This window comes from Python bivittatus, unplaced genomic scaffold (genome assembly GCF_059951505.1).
Source record: "Python bivittatus isolate LINGU-HERP-01145 unplaced genomic scaffold, Pbiv_v1 ctg000610_np1212, whole genome shotgun sequence".
Lineage (NCBI taxonomy): Eukaryota > Metazoa > Chordata > Lepidosauria > Squamata > Pythonidae > Python > Python bivittatus.
The window spans coordinates 30,413,531-30,432,535 of NW_028277088.1; the positions used below are offsets into that span (position 1 = coordinate 30,413,531).

General features: G+C 35.3%; 1 protein-coding gene across 1 annotated transcript in view; it reads left to right on the forward strand.

Moving 5' to 3' along the window:
• The window catches only part of DNAH11 (dynein axonemal heavy chain 11), a 149,306-nt gene that overhangs the window by 71,369 nt on the left and 58,932 nt on the right, over positions 1-19,005 (forward strand). Inside the window, exons 49-56 of the mRNA XM_088150680.1 lie at positions 107-346; positions 1,204-1,365; positions 2,809-3,002; positions 4,065-4,227; positions 6,463-6,586; positions 7,489-7,631; positions 8,940-9,101; positions 17,255-17,488. Coding sequence (XP_088006806.1) covers positions 107-346; positions 1,204-1,365; positions 2,809-3,002; positions 4,065-4,227; positions 6,463-6,586; positions 7,489-7,631; positions 8,940-9,101; positions 17,255-17,488 — 1,422 coding nt within the window. The remainder of the gene's footprint in view (positions 1-106; positions 347-1,203; positions 1,366-2,808; positions 3,003-4,064; positions 4,228-6,462; positions 6,587-7,488; positions 7,632-8,939; positions 9,102-17,254; positions 17,489-19,005) is intronic.

Sequence of the window (19,005 nt, forward strand, 5' to 3'; positions counted from 1 at the left end):
ATGTGTCTTATTAACTATTGCCCTTTGCTCACAAGTGTGTTCTCAAGTAGCCATTCATATAACAATATCACAAAATGCTAAACTTAATGTCTTCTTCATATTTTAGAGGCATTTTGCCGTGTTTGCCATGAACTTTCCCTCCCCCGATGCTCTGAGCACGATCTATGGCAAGATTCTTGATTTCCATTTTCAGCGATATAATTTTAATCCATCTGTGTTAAATCACGGGCCTTCCCTGATTCAAGCTGCAATATGGCTTCACCAGACAATGGTTCAGAGTTTTCTCCCAACAGCTATTAAATTCCATTATATTTTCAACCTTCGAGATCTCTCTAACATCTTCCAGGTCTGTAATGAGTGATACTCTAATTTGCATGCAAAAATCAAATTTAGTTAATATAATAACAGTTAAGAAATCAATTTATTGCATTTGAAACAAATGGGATCCTGTTTGAAGACAAAGAGAAATAATAGTTTTAATGGTAGATAAGCTGTGATTGGAGGAATAGGATAACTATATAACCCTTCTGCATTAAAGTCATGCCTGCCATTGCCTTTGTCACTTAGAAAGTGTAAGCAAATGACCTCCCACATCATATAGAGCTTGAGATAGAGATGAATTAGTGTTGTGAAGGTAAAAAAAAGAAAAGTCTGATGTAAAATAAATAAATCATCTATAAGTTCTAATTTAAAACAATGTGCATTGCATTTCTTTAAAAAATTAAGGAAGGAAATCAAGATAACATTGCCCATTGCTGATATTGTTAGAATAAAGAGAACTATACATAGTTCTGCAAGTTACCATGTATTCTTAATTGGACAGAATGAAAATATGTTAAATAATACAAGCCATCCTCAAAGGCTGAACTATTCTTCGTTAGCGTCCCTATTAAATAAAATAGAGTGTCAGAATTTAACTTGGGCCTTGATTCATTTAGGAGTGTCCTAAAAATGTATGTATGGGCGCCCACTCTCAGCCCTGATAGTATTGCATAATTGCAAAGAAGAAAATTGTTGTGAGTATAAATAACAATAAGCAGAAGCAGTTCCAAAACAGTTGGGCAAGCAGATGTTAGAAGGTATGATATACATGCAGTTCTCAGTTTAGAAACAAAGTTGTTGATGCCAGCTTTAGCTACTTTGCATAACTTGCTCTTTGTGTGTTATGACTCTTTTAACATACCCTTTCTGTTTCATTTAAAGGGGATTCTGTTTGCTAAGCTGGAGTGTTTGAAGCATCCAAATGATCTTGTTCATTTGTGGCTTCATGAGTCTTCACGTGTTTATGGAGATAAATTGGTGGAAAAAAAAGATTGCAATTTATTTTATAAAAAGTTGATAGATACCGCACATAAATATTTTGAGGTAAACAACTAATATTTATCTACCACTAATTATTTATTTTAATCTTCAAGGATCCATGAAAAATAAGTGAAACAAATAAACGCAGAGAGAACTATAATGTAACATTCTACTTTCCTTTATAACCTTAAGCACTGAAAAATACATCTGCATTAAAATATTACAAAAGTCATAGTGATTACTGTTTGGTTTGAGAGGGGTTCATATTTATGCTCTTTTCAGAAAGGACATCAGCCAGATAGTGAGAGTTCTGGCATGCTAAAGAGAGTTTAAAAACAAAAGAAAAAAGAAAAAGAAAAAAGTTTATAGCAACATTATTTTTGCTAACTAAAAGAAATCTTAATAATTTGTGAGGATCCAGAGCAGCACGTCTTTCTAACTTTTATGATGTATGGTTGCCTTTAAAATAGTGACATGAAACAGTATATTCTTAGAACCATTATAATGCTAATTCCCTGTTATTCTTCATATCTATAGTAAGAAAAAAAAATAAGAGACAGTTCTTCTGCATAGGATATAGGTTGCTTATCTACACACAATCTTTCAACCTCTTGCTCGGTTAGCTGCCTCTGGTAGTGGTGAAGAGAATTTATAATAGACATCAGCAAGTTAGAGAATTTGGAGTACAAGCAAGCCAAAAAGAGCTTAATTCTTTATTTAAATTCTTTTATATATTTATTTTTAAATAATCTGATTTTTTTCAAAGTATTCCCAGTGATTTGATGATGCTGTTGTCCACATTGGACTTAAGGACTGTGCATTATTTGTTGGTCAAAACTTAGTTTCCCACCTCAATAATTAGGCTTTAAAAGTGAGGGGCGGGGGAAACAGCTTTGAAGAAAATAATGTTCAGGGAAGGCTTAAATTATTGTCCCTAGAAGTTCCTCTCTCCCTTGTAAAACAAAACAGTTGGATCCTAATACTATTCTTCCTGAGCCAAGAGCTTGCACACACTGATCTTTTTTTTAATAACATATGCATCGTTAAAGCTATGATGGCAGAAACCTATAATGCTAACCCCTTTATGCATGTGGATCACTGGTGCTGCCGTGCTAAAGCTGGCATTCTTAGCTGGCATGATCAGTTCATAGACTGAGAATTCAGGAGACGGTTTTGTAAACAGCCACCTGCAGATTGCTTTGCTATTAGTGAAATGAACTGCCTCCTCCTGAATTCACAGGAAAGCTGTTAGAAAGAAACTAAGAAAATCTCTACCATAATATATTGGGAGATAAATTGTTTATAAATGGCCGTTCAGTTGCAGAAATTCTTGTAACCCTGTTCCTTTCATCTGAATAAATCTTGTTAAAGAAGGTTATGTGAGATTGAGAAATACTTTTTGGTTTGAGGCAAGTTTTGACTATGAAACATTTATGGCAAGATAAATTGCAATGCACTTCAGAGTATTGAGTTTCTCTTTTTGATGTTATGTTGCCAACTTGCCAGGATGTGGAAGATCGTGTTCTTCTTCAAAAACCTCTTATTTACTGTCATTTTGCAAATGGTGTGGCAGACCCTAACTATATGCCTGTCAAAGACTGGGAAGTGCTGAGGAAGATATTCTTGGAGGCTCTAGAAAACTACAATGAAGTAAATGCATCTATGAACTTAGTTTTATTTGAGGATGCTATTCAGCATGTGTAAGTATTTGGGGTGCAATTAGAGCTAAGTTGTAACTTAGACCATATGCATTTAGTTTGGATTTATTTATTTACATGTAGAGATACAGGAACAAGGCACAAAAGTTTTCTGTTGCTGAATCCTGCATGGTTATTGGTATAACCAGTGTACAAAAAGTGTATCTGGGGCAACCCAGGAGCATCTGTTTCATGATCTTCAAAGCCCCATAGTGGGTGAGAAAACTTTGGGTCCTTTTTTGTATTGAGGGCATTTTAAACAGCAAAGTGGTTGAATTAAGCTTTACATTTGAGCCTTTAGAAATGTGGCCCTCAACACTCCATGTGGTCTCAAGTCTAATGTCCTTAAGAAAATGACATCTGAAGCTAGAAATATTTCCTTGCTGAGATGTTTGCTTACTATTTTTCATACACACACACACACATACACACACACACACCCCTATCTATCTATCTATCTATCTATCTATCTATCTATCTATCTATCTATTCCCCAATGAGACCAAAATGCACAAATTGGCAAGATGATTGATGGAGCATCTTGAAGCAAGTCTCATTCCTTTTGTACATGTGATAGTCATGCACATGTTAAAAGGGGGTAGAGCTTGCATCACAGTGTTCCATCCACCATTTTGTTAATTTTGACACACATATACACACCTTTATGGATGTCACAGGCTGATGATAACTTACTGAGAAGTCTGTGTTGGATATGGGTTGGTGGTGGTGTTGTTAACTTGATTATACAGTACACTGGGTATTTCTGGGCCAGTCGCTATTTTTCAGGTCAGCCTCCCTTACAGGATTACTGCTATATGGGTAAAATGAGCAGAAACATCTGTATGTGCCTCCTTGAGCTCCCAGAGGAAAAATAGGATATATGTGTAATGGAGTAATAAATCATAATGTGTCAAAAACTTTCATGAAGCTTATCGTGAAAATTTGTTGTTATATCTGAAGTACATCTAATGATTCTGTTTTACACAAGCCAGTTGCAATGTCCCAACATGAGAATTGCAACATTATTCTGCAGCTGCCAATATGTTGTTCTTTTTTCATTGTCAGATGTCGTATTAGCCGAATCTTGGAGTCCTCCCGTGGTTATGCACTTTTGATTGGAGTGGGTGGCAGCGGAAAACAAAGTTTATCAAGACTAGCTGCCTACCTTGGCTCTCTTGAAGTATTTCAAATTACACTGAGAAAAGACTACACAGTGGAGGATCTCAGGGTATACACAACTGTTATTGCTCAATCATCCAGAGAATTGCTGTGTTTGAAAGGATGCTATTTGAAACCTCAAGTTTTGAAGTAAAGTCATTGCATTTTTTATACATAGCTTTTATTCTCTTTTGGCGACACCAAAGGATAGCCTGAATACTGAAAGTAGGAGAATATTTGCTCTTGGATTTGGGAAAACAGGACATATAGAACTTTTAGGTCTAACGTTCCTGTTCTGATAGACCAGTAAGAAGAGGTTGGCGCCAAACAATGCTTGGATTCATGCATTGCACCAAGTCAAAATGTAGTTTTCTTACGTTTTGGCCTAGCATGGCTTAATTTGTTGTGTGGCTTAAGCCATTATGAATAAAAAAACACCAGAACTACCAAGAATGAGCAAATCCACCCAAAATGACATAAAGCCCCTAGAACACAGTTCTGGAAATGTTAGTGATAGAAAATCACTCATGAACTCTGCTGTAGATTGCAATAAGCCAAAATTTTGATTTGCTGATTTTTCTGGCTGCCATAAGATTTCCATTTGACAATCAAATATTTTGGTTTCTATCACACTGCAACTTAATGTTTTCTTTAGCAAACAAGTATATAGCCAACCACAGCCATGTTTTCCTGACTCTGTCTTCTCTGCGGATTACTTTTATTTACTTGAAGATTGATTGACTGATTATGTGCCATCAAGTCAGTGTCGACTCTTAACAACTACCTGGATAGATTTTCTCCATAATGATCTGTCCCTAACTTGGTCTTTCATGTCTCCCAATGGTACGCTCATCACCATTGTAACTGAGTCCATCTACCTTGCTGTTGGTCAGCCTTCTACTTTTCCCAGCATTAGAGCCTTATCCAGAAAGCTAGGTGTTTGCATAATGTGTCCAAAGTATAATAATTTGAGCCTGATCATTTGTGTCTCAAGTGAGAACTCTGGGTTTGTTTGTTTGATTATCCATTTGTTTGTTTTCTTGGCTGTCCACAGTATTCTCAGGAGTCTTCTCCAACATCAGAGCTCAAAAGCAGCAATACTGTTCCTTCTTCAAAGTCCAGCTTTTGCTTCCATGAAGTGTCACAGAGAATGCCATTGCTTGTACTATTCTGACCTTTGTAGATATAGACACATCATGGCATCTTAATATCTTTTACATGGCTGCTCTATTAAGTGCTAAGCTGTGCCATGTTTCTTGACTGCTTATTCCTTTACTGTTGATGGTTGATCCTAAAAGGCAGAAGCTCTCTACCACTTTGGTATCTTCATGTTCAATTCTAACTCTACTTGTTGAATTTACTTGAAGAGAAAACTCTTTTTCTCAGACTCACTGAAAAATACAGTAATGGAGGTAGATTTTTTTTTAATCTAATCTTCCTTTCAGTGGGAGGGAATCATCCTAAATTCAAGGACATGGTCCTTCCAGATAAACAAAGTAAAAGGCAAGAGAACCGATGCTTCTAGACTGTCCTTCCATTGAAAAAGAATGCAGGATAAATGTGCTCTTGTACCTTCCTATCTAACAGAAGTGTTTAAAAATGATTTCAGCTGTCAATTATCTGCAAGAATCTTAAATGTTCTGGAACTGTATCTAAGTTACATACCTCTGTGCATTTGCTAATCATATGGATCTTTCTCATGGAATCAGTATACTATGAGGAGATTTGGTAGGAAAATTTGATGATAAAGACCCTGCAATCAACTTCATATTTATCAGAATAACATAGGCCTTTTCCAAACTTTAGGAGATCTTCTTCTTTGGAACACATCAGACTTAATAAATCATAGACCTATTGAGAGGCCCTGTTGCAGACACCTTTGTTCTGACTCTGAATGATTTCTCAGAATATTTCAACTGTATATTTAAAACTACACAGACATGATTGGTATTGTATTAACACAATGAACAGACACTGTGAGCCAAGTGAAGGAGTTCTAATAAGAAGTTATTAAGCAAAACTTCAGTAAAGTTTTTGAACAGGAAGTTGATTAATTACTTGTTTCCATGTTCATCCAGCAATCATCCAGCAATGAATTCTATATATCTGTTATCTAAAAAACAAATCAATGATAGATTTCAAAAGAATCATCTGGAAAATGATGAGTCACATTAAGGGATGTAAATTATGAGAAGATGTAAAGAAACAGCATTAAATTACTAGCATTTTCCCAGTGATTGTTGCTTCCCTCCTCCTTGTTTCTGTATTTTAACTTAACATGAGTAATTACCTCCTTTCCTTACAGGTAGATCTTGCCAGTTTGTATATCAAGACAGGAGCCAAGAACATTCCCACTGTGTTTTTGCTGACAGATGCTCAAGTTCCAGATGAACGCTTTCTTGTGCTGATTAATGACTTGTTGGCATCAGGTGATTAGACCTACACATTTCTTGAAAGATTCTCTCAATGACAAATTATCTGCTGTTTCAATGAACTTTAAAAAGGGTTATTTGTCTTTGAGATGTTTTCCAATGTGGGTGGGGTGTCCTTTGACAAAATATCTATTAACCCTAGTAAGTTCAATATTGTGCATTGTTTGCTTAAAAACTAACCATGTTGTTTCTTGGGAGCCAATATCAAGGTTATGTAGTGCATAGGTATATGTTTCACTGATTAGTATTTCTTTTCTACTGGTTCACTTTCACTGCTTTAAATGGGTTGATAGGCTCAACATAGCAGCTCTGTTGGAAGCTCTGCTGGGGTGAAAAAAAGCAGTTTATGTGAGTGCTTTAGATTAATAGTGGAATAACAGTGACAGTTTAAATACTAGCTTTTTAATCAGGAAATTAAGCATATAAAACACTATTTGTATTAATTGGCTACACAGAGAAATGAATCCTTGTAGTGATGTTAGCCTTTAGGGACAGTTACAAGAAACCGTGTTTTAGAAAGCATAGAAATGTATTAACCTATATATCTTTGCAAAGCATATTTTATAATTTTCCAAAATAAAGAAGGGAAGCTAAGGAAATTGCATTCATGTTTAGGGCAAGTGAATGATTATTTGAAATAAATAAATATTTATATTTAATAGTTTGCTTTCTATTTATATATGTTTGTATATGTGTATGTGCGTGCATGTGTGTGTGTATATATATCATATATATAATCATAATTTTAAATAAAACTAATAGCACTCATAACTGTAAAGATATCATTATAGTTGAAATAAGAAATTCTTATTAGATTTACAGGAACAATAAGTAAATTTATTTATTCGCATTTTTATTATATGGGTTTCCTACAACTCTCTTTTTCTATTAAAATGAAGGAGAAATTCCAGATCTGTTCAGTGATGAAGATACAGATGGCATTATTGCAGGAATTAGAAATGAAATACGTGAACTTGGTCTTACTGATACTAGAGAAAACTGCTGGAGCTTCTTTTTAGATAGAGTACGACTGCAACTCAAGGTAAGAATTAGTTTATCGAGTGTTACAAAGGAGAGCATATGTTTATTTAGATCTTTTATGAATAAAGAATTTTTTGCTGCTATTTCTGTATCAGAGATAACTCATAAGTATTCCACCATAGGATAAGTCCTTATTTGGTTTTCAAATAATCTAATGGTTCATAAACCCAATATAAAGCAAAATATAAACATCACAATAATCTTTTTCTCCCATTTGGAGTTGGAGTCTGGTTTACTTTGCCTCATATCTTGTGCTATTGTGCATGTATATAAACGAAGTTCTCTATTTTGCTTGAGATAGTACATTTATAATGATTATAAATACTGTCACATATTCTCTTCTAAAACCCCTCCTATTCTTTTCATCTTCTTTGATCTTTTTAATTTCACCTATAGCTCCATTATTTTAAACAGTTTTTTAAAGTATTTTTGAAACATGCTTGCCTTGCTACTGCTTCTCAGGTGTCCTACTGTGCAAAATTAGTATTTCTAGAGGCAGCTATATCAATGCAGACTTTCCACAGGCCACAAGTAAAGACCATGGACTGGAGAAGATATCAGTTAACTTATTCAAAAACATTTGTAAGAAAACATGTAGAAAAGGAAAGGGGAAATAAAAAGGGGAAGGTCTATAGTAACATAGGGAGGTTTTTCAAAGCATTATTGGATAATAATCTCTATTAAAATGTATCTATCTTATTTCAAAGTAAAAATGTTAGGGTTGGAATATATGGACAGCCAAGCATAATTGAAGTGTTTTGTTATTTTAAAATAGCTAGGCAATTATTCTGTTGTGCAGGTTTTTCTAATCTTGCTGAGAAGCCTTGAGGAATGACAGCATAAAAACAAAAATGTACCCAACCAAGAATGGACATATTGCATCAAATAACTTTAATCACATCCAACCATCATTGAATCAGTAATATTGAAGTGTACTATGTCAGAGGGGTTGCTCTGATGACTGAATGCTATAGTTAAGTTTTAGCTTCATGGGTTAACACAAATGGGCCTCATTAACTGACACTGGACTGAGCCAGGAGGCAGCCCACGAATGAGAAGAGTTTGGTGAAATGCACCAAGCCCAGGGTTTGTACAAAACCCAGTACAAGCGAATAAAGCACCATTTTCTGCAGTTAAAATCCTAATTTGACTAAATTCATTAGCTGCTAGGTAAATTGCAATTTTGTTTGTGAGTCTGATGGCAATGGCTCATTGCCACCGCAGTTGACTGCATTATTCTCCTTGATTACCATGTTATGCTTCATTCTCTCTCTCCCTCTCTCTCTCTTTCTTCTCTTCATCTGTACAGATCATTTTGTGTTTCTCTCCTGTCGGTTCCACATTGAGAGTTAGAGCTCGGAAGTTCCCAGCCATAGTTAACTGCACAGCTATTGATTGGTTTCATGAGTGGCCGCAGGAGGCCCTGGAATCTGTCAGCAGGAGGTTCATTGAGGAGATGCCTGGGATTAAGGTACAGAATTTCAAGCTCGTCAATCATATGCAAAAGCAACACAGCGCTCTGGGAGATCAATAATAGGACAAGCTAGGAGAGGAAAAAACTTTTTGTTTCTTCACATACTTGCCTTCATCTAAGGCTGCAGCGTTCACTATGGTTACAATATTCCTGTATTACAATACAGCCAGTTTCTTCAACATGGCTTAGAAAGTGGGAAAGAAGAAAAGAATTGAAAAGGAAGCAAGTGTGCAAGGATCCTAATAGACCTTCATGAGCTTTTACAGTACCATCTGAAATTAAAAAGTCCTACTTGGGGGCTTCAGTTGAAGCATTTATCTAAATTTACGGAAGTTTGGTTGGGGGGTATATGAACATAGAGGAAACAGAACATTGTCACATAATTGGAATTTCTCACTCTCCTAAATTCTAAAACGGTAAAGAAACTGTGTTCAAAACTCAGCTAGCAGGTACATTTCTATCAGTTGTTCTTTAAGTAAGTGCTTGAAATTAGAACATTTTCAGTCTTTTTCCCTTCAAGTCCTTGTAAGATAGTAGTAGAAGTATTTGATATTTGATTTCTCCCTGGATCAAATGGAAGAAGAAAGTACAGGAAAGGTCAAGATTTACACTAAGTTGATTAAACACTGAAGAAAGATTTATATGATCTGACGTCAGTGCTGATGACAGAGTGATACAAGAATAGAAGATTCAGTTGTTGTTACAGAAGAGATTCTTCTACTGTAAAGTCAACAACTGTTAAAAAAAAAAGACAATGATGCCTGCTTTCTTTATGGATATACAAAACAACAGGAAATGAGAATCTTTGTGCTAGAAACATAGTTAATGCTTTAACTTGATAGAGCAATGATGCAACTAGTTGCACACAAGATTTGTCCTGAAGCGAGACAGTAGGGAATGGCTGGCTGGAGTGGTGCTGAATTGTGTGCTACTATCCTGTGCTATAAAAGAGAAATGTATAGCAAGCAAACGCTTTAAAAAGTGACAAACACAACCAATGAAGAGCAGTAGCAAACCTCAAAATGGAAAAGCTGCTTTTTGCTTAGTAAATATAACTCACTACCTTTGCTAAAAATCAGTCTCAATCAACATAACTCCTTCTTTTGAGAAATGCCAGTAGGTCTCAAAACTTTCATTCCATCTAAAAGTGAAAACACAGAAAGATTTAGAAACAATCTAAACAGAGGTGTTGTTTGGCACTTAGGTCTGTTTCTCCTAAAATGCATTTTTTTGGTCCTATACTTCTGCTGCCAGTGCTGAGCAACAAAACAGCTTTTGTAAAATTACAAAGAGTGACCAATGACATCTACTGGCCATAGAGAGACTTGTCTTTATTTTCCTATGCCATGCTATTCAAATAACTTTTCAAAGATTCAGAAATAGTATTGTAGTCATATCATTTCTTCTGGTTCTATTCTGCTCTATTCGGTTCAAATTATATCCATCCAATCTACAATATATCCATAATATTAGTTTTGTAGAAGTATGATTAGAATTATCCATTGTAACTTCTATTTCATAAAATGGATACAAGGAGGATCTAGCAGCTACAGCTAATTAACTGAATGGTGGTTCTGTGTAAAATCATGGAAATTTTTATTTCAAATTATCACACGTATAGAACAAATTTAGCTGAAATATAAACATGGTTTTAAAAATGTACATCTTGATACTTTAACTTTTAAAAGTTGTTAGAGGTGAAAAATGAGGCCATTGCATGAAGTGATAAAACTAAGTTATTTAACATTAAAACAAAGGGCAACGTTTGCATTAAAATTGTAAATGCATATGTAAAATACTGCATCTTGCATTCTTTGTCACTTTACATAACTCCACTAGTGGCAGTTAACCAGAAGAGAAATCTTCAATTGTAGGAAATGTAATAAATTAAAAAATTTGGCTAAGTATGCAGCTAATGCGAAGAAGCTGAATTTCATGGAAACAGTGTAATATCCATAAATCTGCAAAAAAAAACCCACCTTCAGAATATTTCTATTCACAACACCTTTAAATGGTATTACAGAACCAAGAGAATGCAGAAAATGGCAACTGCAATATTTGGCAAGCTCTTTGAGGATTTTTTTTTATTTGTGCAGGATAGGACTTCTAAGTTAAGAAAAAAAGCAATAATGGGACAGAGATAAGAACACTATAAATGCATACCATGGACCAAATGGATAAAGGAGTATTTTCTTCATCCACCATAATACTAAAATCCAGGACCATTCAGTGCATATTGATAGTAGAAGATGATAATAAATAAAGGAGAATAAATAAAGGAGAAATTTATCCACATAGCACATAGTTAAACTACAAATTTGTGCTGCAAGATATTATACATGATAATACTGTCAACTAAAAAGGGGGATTCTACAAATTCACAGAACAGAAGACTATCAAAATGAAGTTTGCAGTGCTTTAGATTTCAGGGGGGAAAGATGCTTTGGAGCAGGTGGGGTTGCTAATACAGTACTTGTCTACAACTTCATAAAGCAGTTGCATCTTTTCCTGGATTTCTGCAGCTTGCCTGCCACGTGATCTTGGGAAAAGAAAACTTCGGTTTAAATAATTGCAGAGAGGTACTGTATATGCACTTCTTTACCTTTGAATCCAAAGCACAACGCAGCCCTACTGTCAACAGCTACTAGTCATGAGAGCTATATATTGCACTCAGCATCAGAAATAATATATCTTCCCCGTGGGGAACATGACTTAAAAGTGCTGTTACAATATTGTGTAGGATATAGGCTATAGTTTAGGTCTAATCCAGCATACTTTATCTATACTGTTTATATCTGTGGCTTTTGAATGTATCGTAATTAATTAGTGGCGCTGGACATACTTTGATGCTCAGCCCTTTTTCTTATTAGTGTTACTTTTCTGCTGGAAGAGAGAGAGAGGTGTGTGTATATGTGTGTTTGTGTGAAAATGATTTTTCAATGAAGGAGAGAATGGTTAATAAGTACAGATGGAGGGCTCAATTAATTTTATAAACAGGGAACTTTACAGACAACTAATTTTAATCAATACCTATTAATCCAAATAATTATGCATTATTTTGTCCCGGCCCTGCATTTCTTTGAATGTGGCTTCTGCTGGATATATACACAACCTATATGTATGTATATGTATGTATGTGTCTGTATATACAGTTTATATGTGTGTGTGTGTGTGTGTACGCACAAACACACATACATGGATTCAGGTCTATTTTGTCAGCAGTGATATAACTTCTTCTAAACTTGTTTTGGGGATAAATGTAGTTAAAAACCATGCTGTCCCTATTCTAATATGATAAACTTTACTAAGGTTCTCTCCTTTTTGTGTGGTTTTACTTGGGGAGGGGGAAGAATATTTTACCTCATTTATGCAGAGATCCATTCATTATGTACAATTATAATTTAATTTAACAATAGCATTATATGAACAATTCATATATAATTTTTTTCTGTTTAGTCAACAAGACCTTTCCTGAGTGCTTAATTTTGTATATGTGTTAACTTTGTACACAAGCTTTGATAATCTGCTGTGACTTTATCACACATACACCATAGATGCTGCTGTGTATTATCTTATTCTTCTCATTCTTAATCTTCTTAAGGTAGTACCAGATGAGAGAATTGCTGACGTCTAAGCTATACCTTCAAGTATCATAGAATTGTAACAGCTTTGTGAAGTGTAGTGACTATTTTGTTACTTCTTGTGTTGGGTACTGTTCATTAAAAATCATATTCAGTAGTATTACTCTTTAGTTATTAAATTATGATGATCCCATTTTCACTGTAGCTGTTGCTATTTTTACATTCCCAAAATGGGGATTACTAATTCTTCAAAGCCTAAATGAAGAAAAAGAGAAGCCATACTTGGCCCAACACTGAATAAGATGAGGCAGCAGTGTCTGTAGTACACATGCTAAAAGCCTTTTTCCTCTTGTTTTTAACATCAAATTAATTTCACCTTTTGAACTTTAGAAATAGGAACTGAACAGAAAATAGCATCAGGATCAAGTGGGTCAAATGGTGGGAGAGGGAAGAAGCAAGATTGCATTGGGTAACCCAAAAGAAAAATGGAATTCATTTCAAGTAAATATCCAAAAGAAAGAGTGGTTTAGTGAACTGTGTATTGTGTGCGAGGATTTTTACTAGCCTAACCGAAAGATGGGATTTAACCACTGCAGGGAAAAAAATAATGTCTCCTCTGTCTAGAGTTTTCTGTCAGCTGAGGGCTTATTGATGTGAACTGGCTTTCTCTCTTAATTTATACAATTTATCTATTGTACACTGATTTTAAATATCTAGGGGAAGCCATTTATTTCCATTTGTTAAGGACAGTTGACCACATATAACGGTCATTAGAGTGCATAAGCTACATTATCCAGTAAACTTGAGACAACAGATTCAAGATCTATAATTACATTCATTAGTAGAACCTTCATTCAACTTCTAATTGGTCCAACCCCATGATTTAAAAGCCATAGTAACTGCATGTATTGAGAGGCTATAAAAACCAAGGAACGCTGGGACATTTAGGTGGATTAAATGGTACATAAAAATAAAAGGTTGCTGCCAACTTTGCATCTTAACCTCTGATCAAACAGGAAAAATGTGCCCATAGGCTTCCCATATGAATTTTTGGGCTTATGACATTTCTGGAAAAAGCTCCACATATGCAGCAGTGATGCATGGATGGAAGTTCTTTCAATGAGAAAGCCAAAAGGGAAGCTTTTGGCCTCAGTCCAAAAACCTTTGCCAGAGCAGCAATTTTCATGCATATTATTGGATGCAATGATTTATGCAAACAGTCCCTCCCTCCCTCCTTTCTTTCTTTCTTTCTTTCTTTCTTTCTTTCTTTCTTTCTTTCTTTCTTTCTTTCTTTCTTAGTAGGAAGAAAAGTCCTGCTATTGATGTTTCCAAACTAACTAGATGATTTGCTGACATTATTAACAATTTGTTCAGCAATGCTGCTTAGGATGCAGAATTGTATGGCATACATAGCAGTTGATGTTGGACCAATTTTTTTCTAAAAAAAATTAAAAACTAAATATTGCGCTGTTAACATTCATGAGGACATATATGAAGGATCATCTATAACTCTGTTAAGATTTTTTTATTCAAGTTTCATATAAGAGGGATAGACCCATGCAGACTGTCTCCACCCCCTAAAGTTCCTAACTATGTCACATTAAATGTGAAGGATGCTTTTGCTTGTGTTCAGCTTAACACAGATAGAACTCTCCAAATGATCAACTCTTACTCAAATGATCCTATGTAGAATTCCTCCCATTCAAACTGCTGCAGAACATGATATAGTGAGACACTGAAGATGCAAGGTGGGTATGCACAAGATGATTTGGTCAGGTCTTCATGACCTTGACCAGCTTCTTATTTATCATTAAATACTTTGTTTAGGCTAAATACCTGAATATAATATGAGTGGAAACTGATTCCTAAATATTGATTGCCATTGCTGGACATGCCATGTACAGATGTTATAAAAACATGTTTCATTTAAAATATATATATTTCCCATTATACTGCTCATTTAAAAAAAGAATAATAAAAAATACAAGTACTATTGGTTATAAGTTTATCCACTGATATTTCATATTTCTAAATTTAAAGGGGGGAGGGTGTAGAATTTTACTTCTAAAGAAGGTCAAATTAGCCATAATATTATTTGCCTTTTGGTGTGATAGAGCTGATCCTGAAAAAATAAGGTGTAATATTGAACAAAACACCACCAAAACCTTGGAGATAACTGAATAGTGGAATAAATAATTTATGCTAATGAAATTACTGCAATTAGTAGTTCCACAATGACCCTTTTAGAAGACACAGCTGTTAATGTCAGGAAGTGTTGTCACTGCTGACCTTATCATAAGAGAAAGTGACAAATTGAAAATGCAAGGAAGACCAATCATCAAAGAGGTCTGCTCAGAACGATTAGAGTTTTGTGAAAAACAGTGTGAATTACAACCAGCTGCTCTCGGGCTCAGCAGCTCAGCATGTGCCCCATGCTGTGCCATTTTGTTAAGCTTGATAACAATAGTTATTTTGCCCCATTGGAACAAGTTGTCTCAGGCCACTTCCAGCTCTACCGGAACCCACTTCTTTCCTGGCTGATTTACAAATAAAAGTGTTACCAAAAGCTTTTCAAAACTGCTACATAAATGTCTCATAAGGATCATGGCTGGGCAAAAGCCAGTCGTTCTGTAAGAAAGTTCTGCTTGTTAATATGCTTCTGTATAGAGAGAGAGTGTGTGCAAAATAGAAAGTGATGGGAGGAGTAATTTAACTACTTAAGGTCTAGCAGACTTTGCTTGCTGTCATTTTTTTCTAATGTGCATGAAACATTTCCATTCAAAAGTGAGAGTTTAGTCACTTTGCATCCAAGTCATGTAACTCTTATTTCAGTCTCACTGCCATTATTCTAGTTTAAAGGCAGTTCTTGTTAAAGAAGCCATGCTCAAAAATAAGTTTTGTTCCAAAGATAAATTACAAGTTGTCTAAATGAGCTTCTTTGTAATATTAATTATGTTGGCTTGAAACGTTTAGCTGTATCAACAACCGCTCATGAATAATTTTCCAAAAGATCTCTAAGCATTATTGACAATGCTTTGGTAAATTATGTGTGACTTTCCTAAGAGTTGCTGTAGCTCATTTAATTCATATTAATTGATTTTTAAGTTTCCCTTGATTAATTGAACTGCATACATCTTGAACTGAGTGCAATAAATAATCATTAAAATGAGGGAGATGTGATTCCACAAATTAGAAAGTTAACTACGGTAGAAGTCACAGAGGACAAAATGGAAATTGCTTACATGGATACTGCAGCATTTTAATGCATTACTATATAATAAAGTGAATATTTTGGTAACAAATAGGTCATTTTCAAATTATTTAGATATCTTTAAACAAATGTACAAATCATGCTGTCATTGTTTCATATAGATGTATATTATATAAAATATAGTTTTAGATTAAAGCATCAATAGTACTGTTTTTTGACCTTGAAATTGTATTAATATATTTATATATGTCTTTTTCTATATGGGCTATTTTAATGTGTGAAATCTTAGTTGTTTGAATGCACCTGAGAGGCAGATTAACAGCCTAACCCCTAAGCTTATCAGTCCCATGTAAAAGGATCTCTGTTCTGCTGATGGAATTAAGCAGGAGCCTTGGGTCCTGTTCTGCTGACTTCTACTGGGATCCTAGCACATTCTGTCTATTTCCTTCTGTGTAGGCACTCATGCTGTTTTTCTCAGATATAAGCTACATTTGGAAACACTGAGTTTTATTTATTTATTTGATTCAGATTACATCAGTTGTAGGGAGGGGGGATGATACTAAATGGAATCAGAGCAAGCAAATGGAGTGGAAAGTTAACCATTTTCTTCCCTGCTAATGCCTGAAGAACATCTAAAAAATAATGAAATTTTCCCTCTCCATGCATGTTCAGATCCCATTAACATCTCCCCGCCGAGTGTTGCAATTTGCATTTTAAAGCACCTCCATATGTTTAATCCATGTATTTTGGCCCTAGCTCTGACCTCACTAGAATTAATGGGGTTACAACTCCCATCAATTATGCATTGTTTGGGAATTCCAGATGTAGCATGGCTTTTACAGCTGAGATGATGAGAAAGTCTTTTTTAAAAAAAAAAAAGTTTCTGTGGGGTCTTGTGACTAAACAATCATTTGAGGTTGATGCCAATGTCATCTGTTGACCTTTGGTTAGAACATATTATTTGTCAGTGTCAATATGGCCCTCATTGCCTTTCCCAACTAATCTTTAGAGTTTATGTTGGGGGAGGGGGCTTAGAGATATTGTTAAAATAAATAAATAAATAAGATGTGTTGGTATTTGGGTCCTGTAATTCACAGAAGAATGGCTAATAACTATGTTGGCTATATATTATGAAAATTGAATTCTAATATATATATTTAGGAGGTATCAACTTGAGAAGCCTGTCTGATTTCCAAAATGGTGCCTATGAACCAAGGCCTGAATAAAAATATCTGGTACAAAATTCCTTGGTCTTCAATATGAACAGAGAGGGATATCTGTTGTGTCTAGTTGTGCACTCAGTCAACTCAATATTTTTACTTCTAATTTAAACTGTATTTTACATACTTTCCTTTCAGCCACAGTTTTATGACTCCATTTGCCATTTTATGGCATATGCCCACGCTAGTGTGAATGAGATAAGTTCAAAATTTCAACTAAATGAGAAGAGGTACAATTATACAACCCCTAAGAGCTTCCTAGAGCAAATAATGCTCTTCAAGAATCTTCTAGAGAAGAAAATCCAGAAAATTTCCCAACATAAGGAACACCTCATAAATGGTATTCAGAAGCTGAAAACAACTGCTTCTCAGGTAAAACTTATGATAATAAATAGTATTTTTGCTGCCTAATTTGGAGCTTGAGTTTTAGTTTTATAATTATTCAGGAATACCTAAAAGACACAATTATCTTAGACCCTATTGTGTAATTTTGATTAAGAGTCACTTTGAGAAGAGAAAATGTTTGTTTGTCTGTTTGTTTAATGTACAGGCCTCCTGACCCCATCCCAAATCTGGCCAGCATGCAACATAAGATAATTAATAATAGAATAATCCAGAGATCATACAAAGCAAACATCCAGAAAAAGAATGTCCATACAACCAAAACAAACATCCTACAAAGCCTACCAACCACTGTAGCCCAAGACCTGGGGAAAGAGTCAGGTTTTAAGGGCTCATTTAAATAGGGTCAAAGGAGAGGCATAGACATCTTGGGGACAAGGGGGGACAGCATTCCAAAGGGCACAAACTGGGACAGAGAAGGCCTGTTTCTTGGGTCCCATCAAGTGACTTGGTAATCACTGGATCAAAGCATGCCCAGTTCTGCCCAATGATGTAGGAGGAAGCTATGGAAGACAGACAGTCCCTTAAATAATCAGGCCTCATGCTATGAAGGCTTTACAAGTGGTAACCAGCACCTTGAATTGCACCCAGAAGCCTAATGGTAACTGGTGGAGCTCATGATGCATTGTGTTATGTGGGCATATGGTGTCATGCCCATAACTGCCCGTGCCACTACATTCTGGATCAGCTGCAGCTTCTGAGTAATCTTTGAGGCCAGATTTATGTAGAGCACATTGCAATAGCCCAAACATGAAGCGATCAAAGTCCAAGTATGACATTTTAAGACCTATTAGTCTTTAACATGCTGTCAGATATTTCATTAACATGTTTCCCTCCTGGAACTTTAAAAGGAAAGAAAATGGAAATGATGGGCAAATATTATTTCTTACTCTGTTGCCAAAGCAAAACTTAATTCTGGTTACCATAACTGGTGGACTTTGTACTTTTGCTTTTTGAGTTAAAGGAATGAATAATTAAAGAAGATCTCACTCTCCTCTAAAGTCCTGTAGTTCTATTGGGGAGAAGTGTTTCTCTGGAGCCAATGGACCCTGTATTCAGAATGGTAGCCTATCAGGGTTTGTTTGTTTGTTTGTTTGTTTGTTTAGATTTTTTTCCTCACCTTTTTTTTTTTATATTCAACTATCACTTGTTATAAGTGAAGAGGAGGCATCCTTTCTTCTTCCCATTATTGATGCCAGTGGAACAGCAGTAAATTACAGTTAAATGGATGTGATGAAATGGGGACAGAGAATCATCAGTGGGAAGTGGAAAGGAAGATGGAAAGTAAATAACTGTTTAGATGTGATGTGAGTAATTAGTTTGGATTGGCATGGAAACAAGTAGAGATAGTTTGGGTCAAAGAAGCACCTTATACCAAATCAATTTCATCTAAGCCTAGTAACTCACTTTTCAACAGCTAGCTTCTTTAGAGAATCATCTTAGAATCTGAAGATATATCTACCACATTTGCATCTGTGTTTATTTGG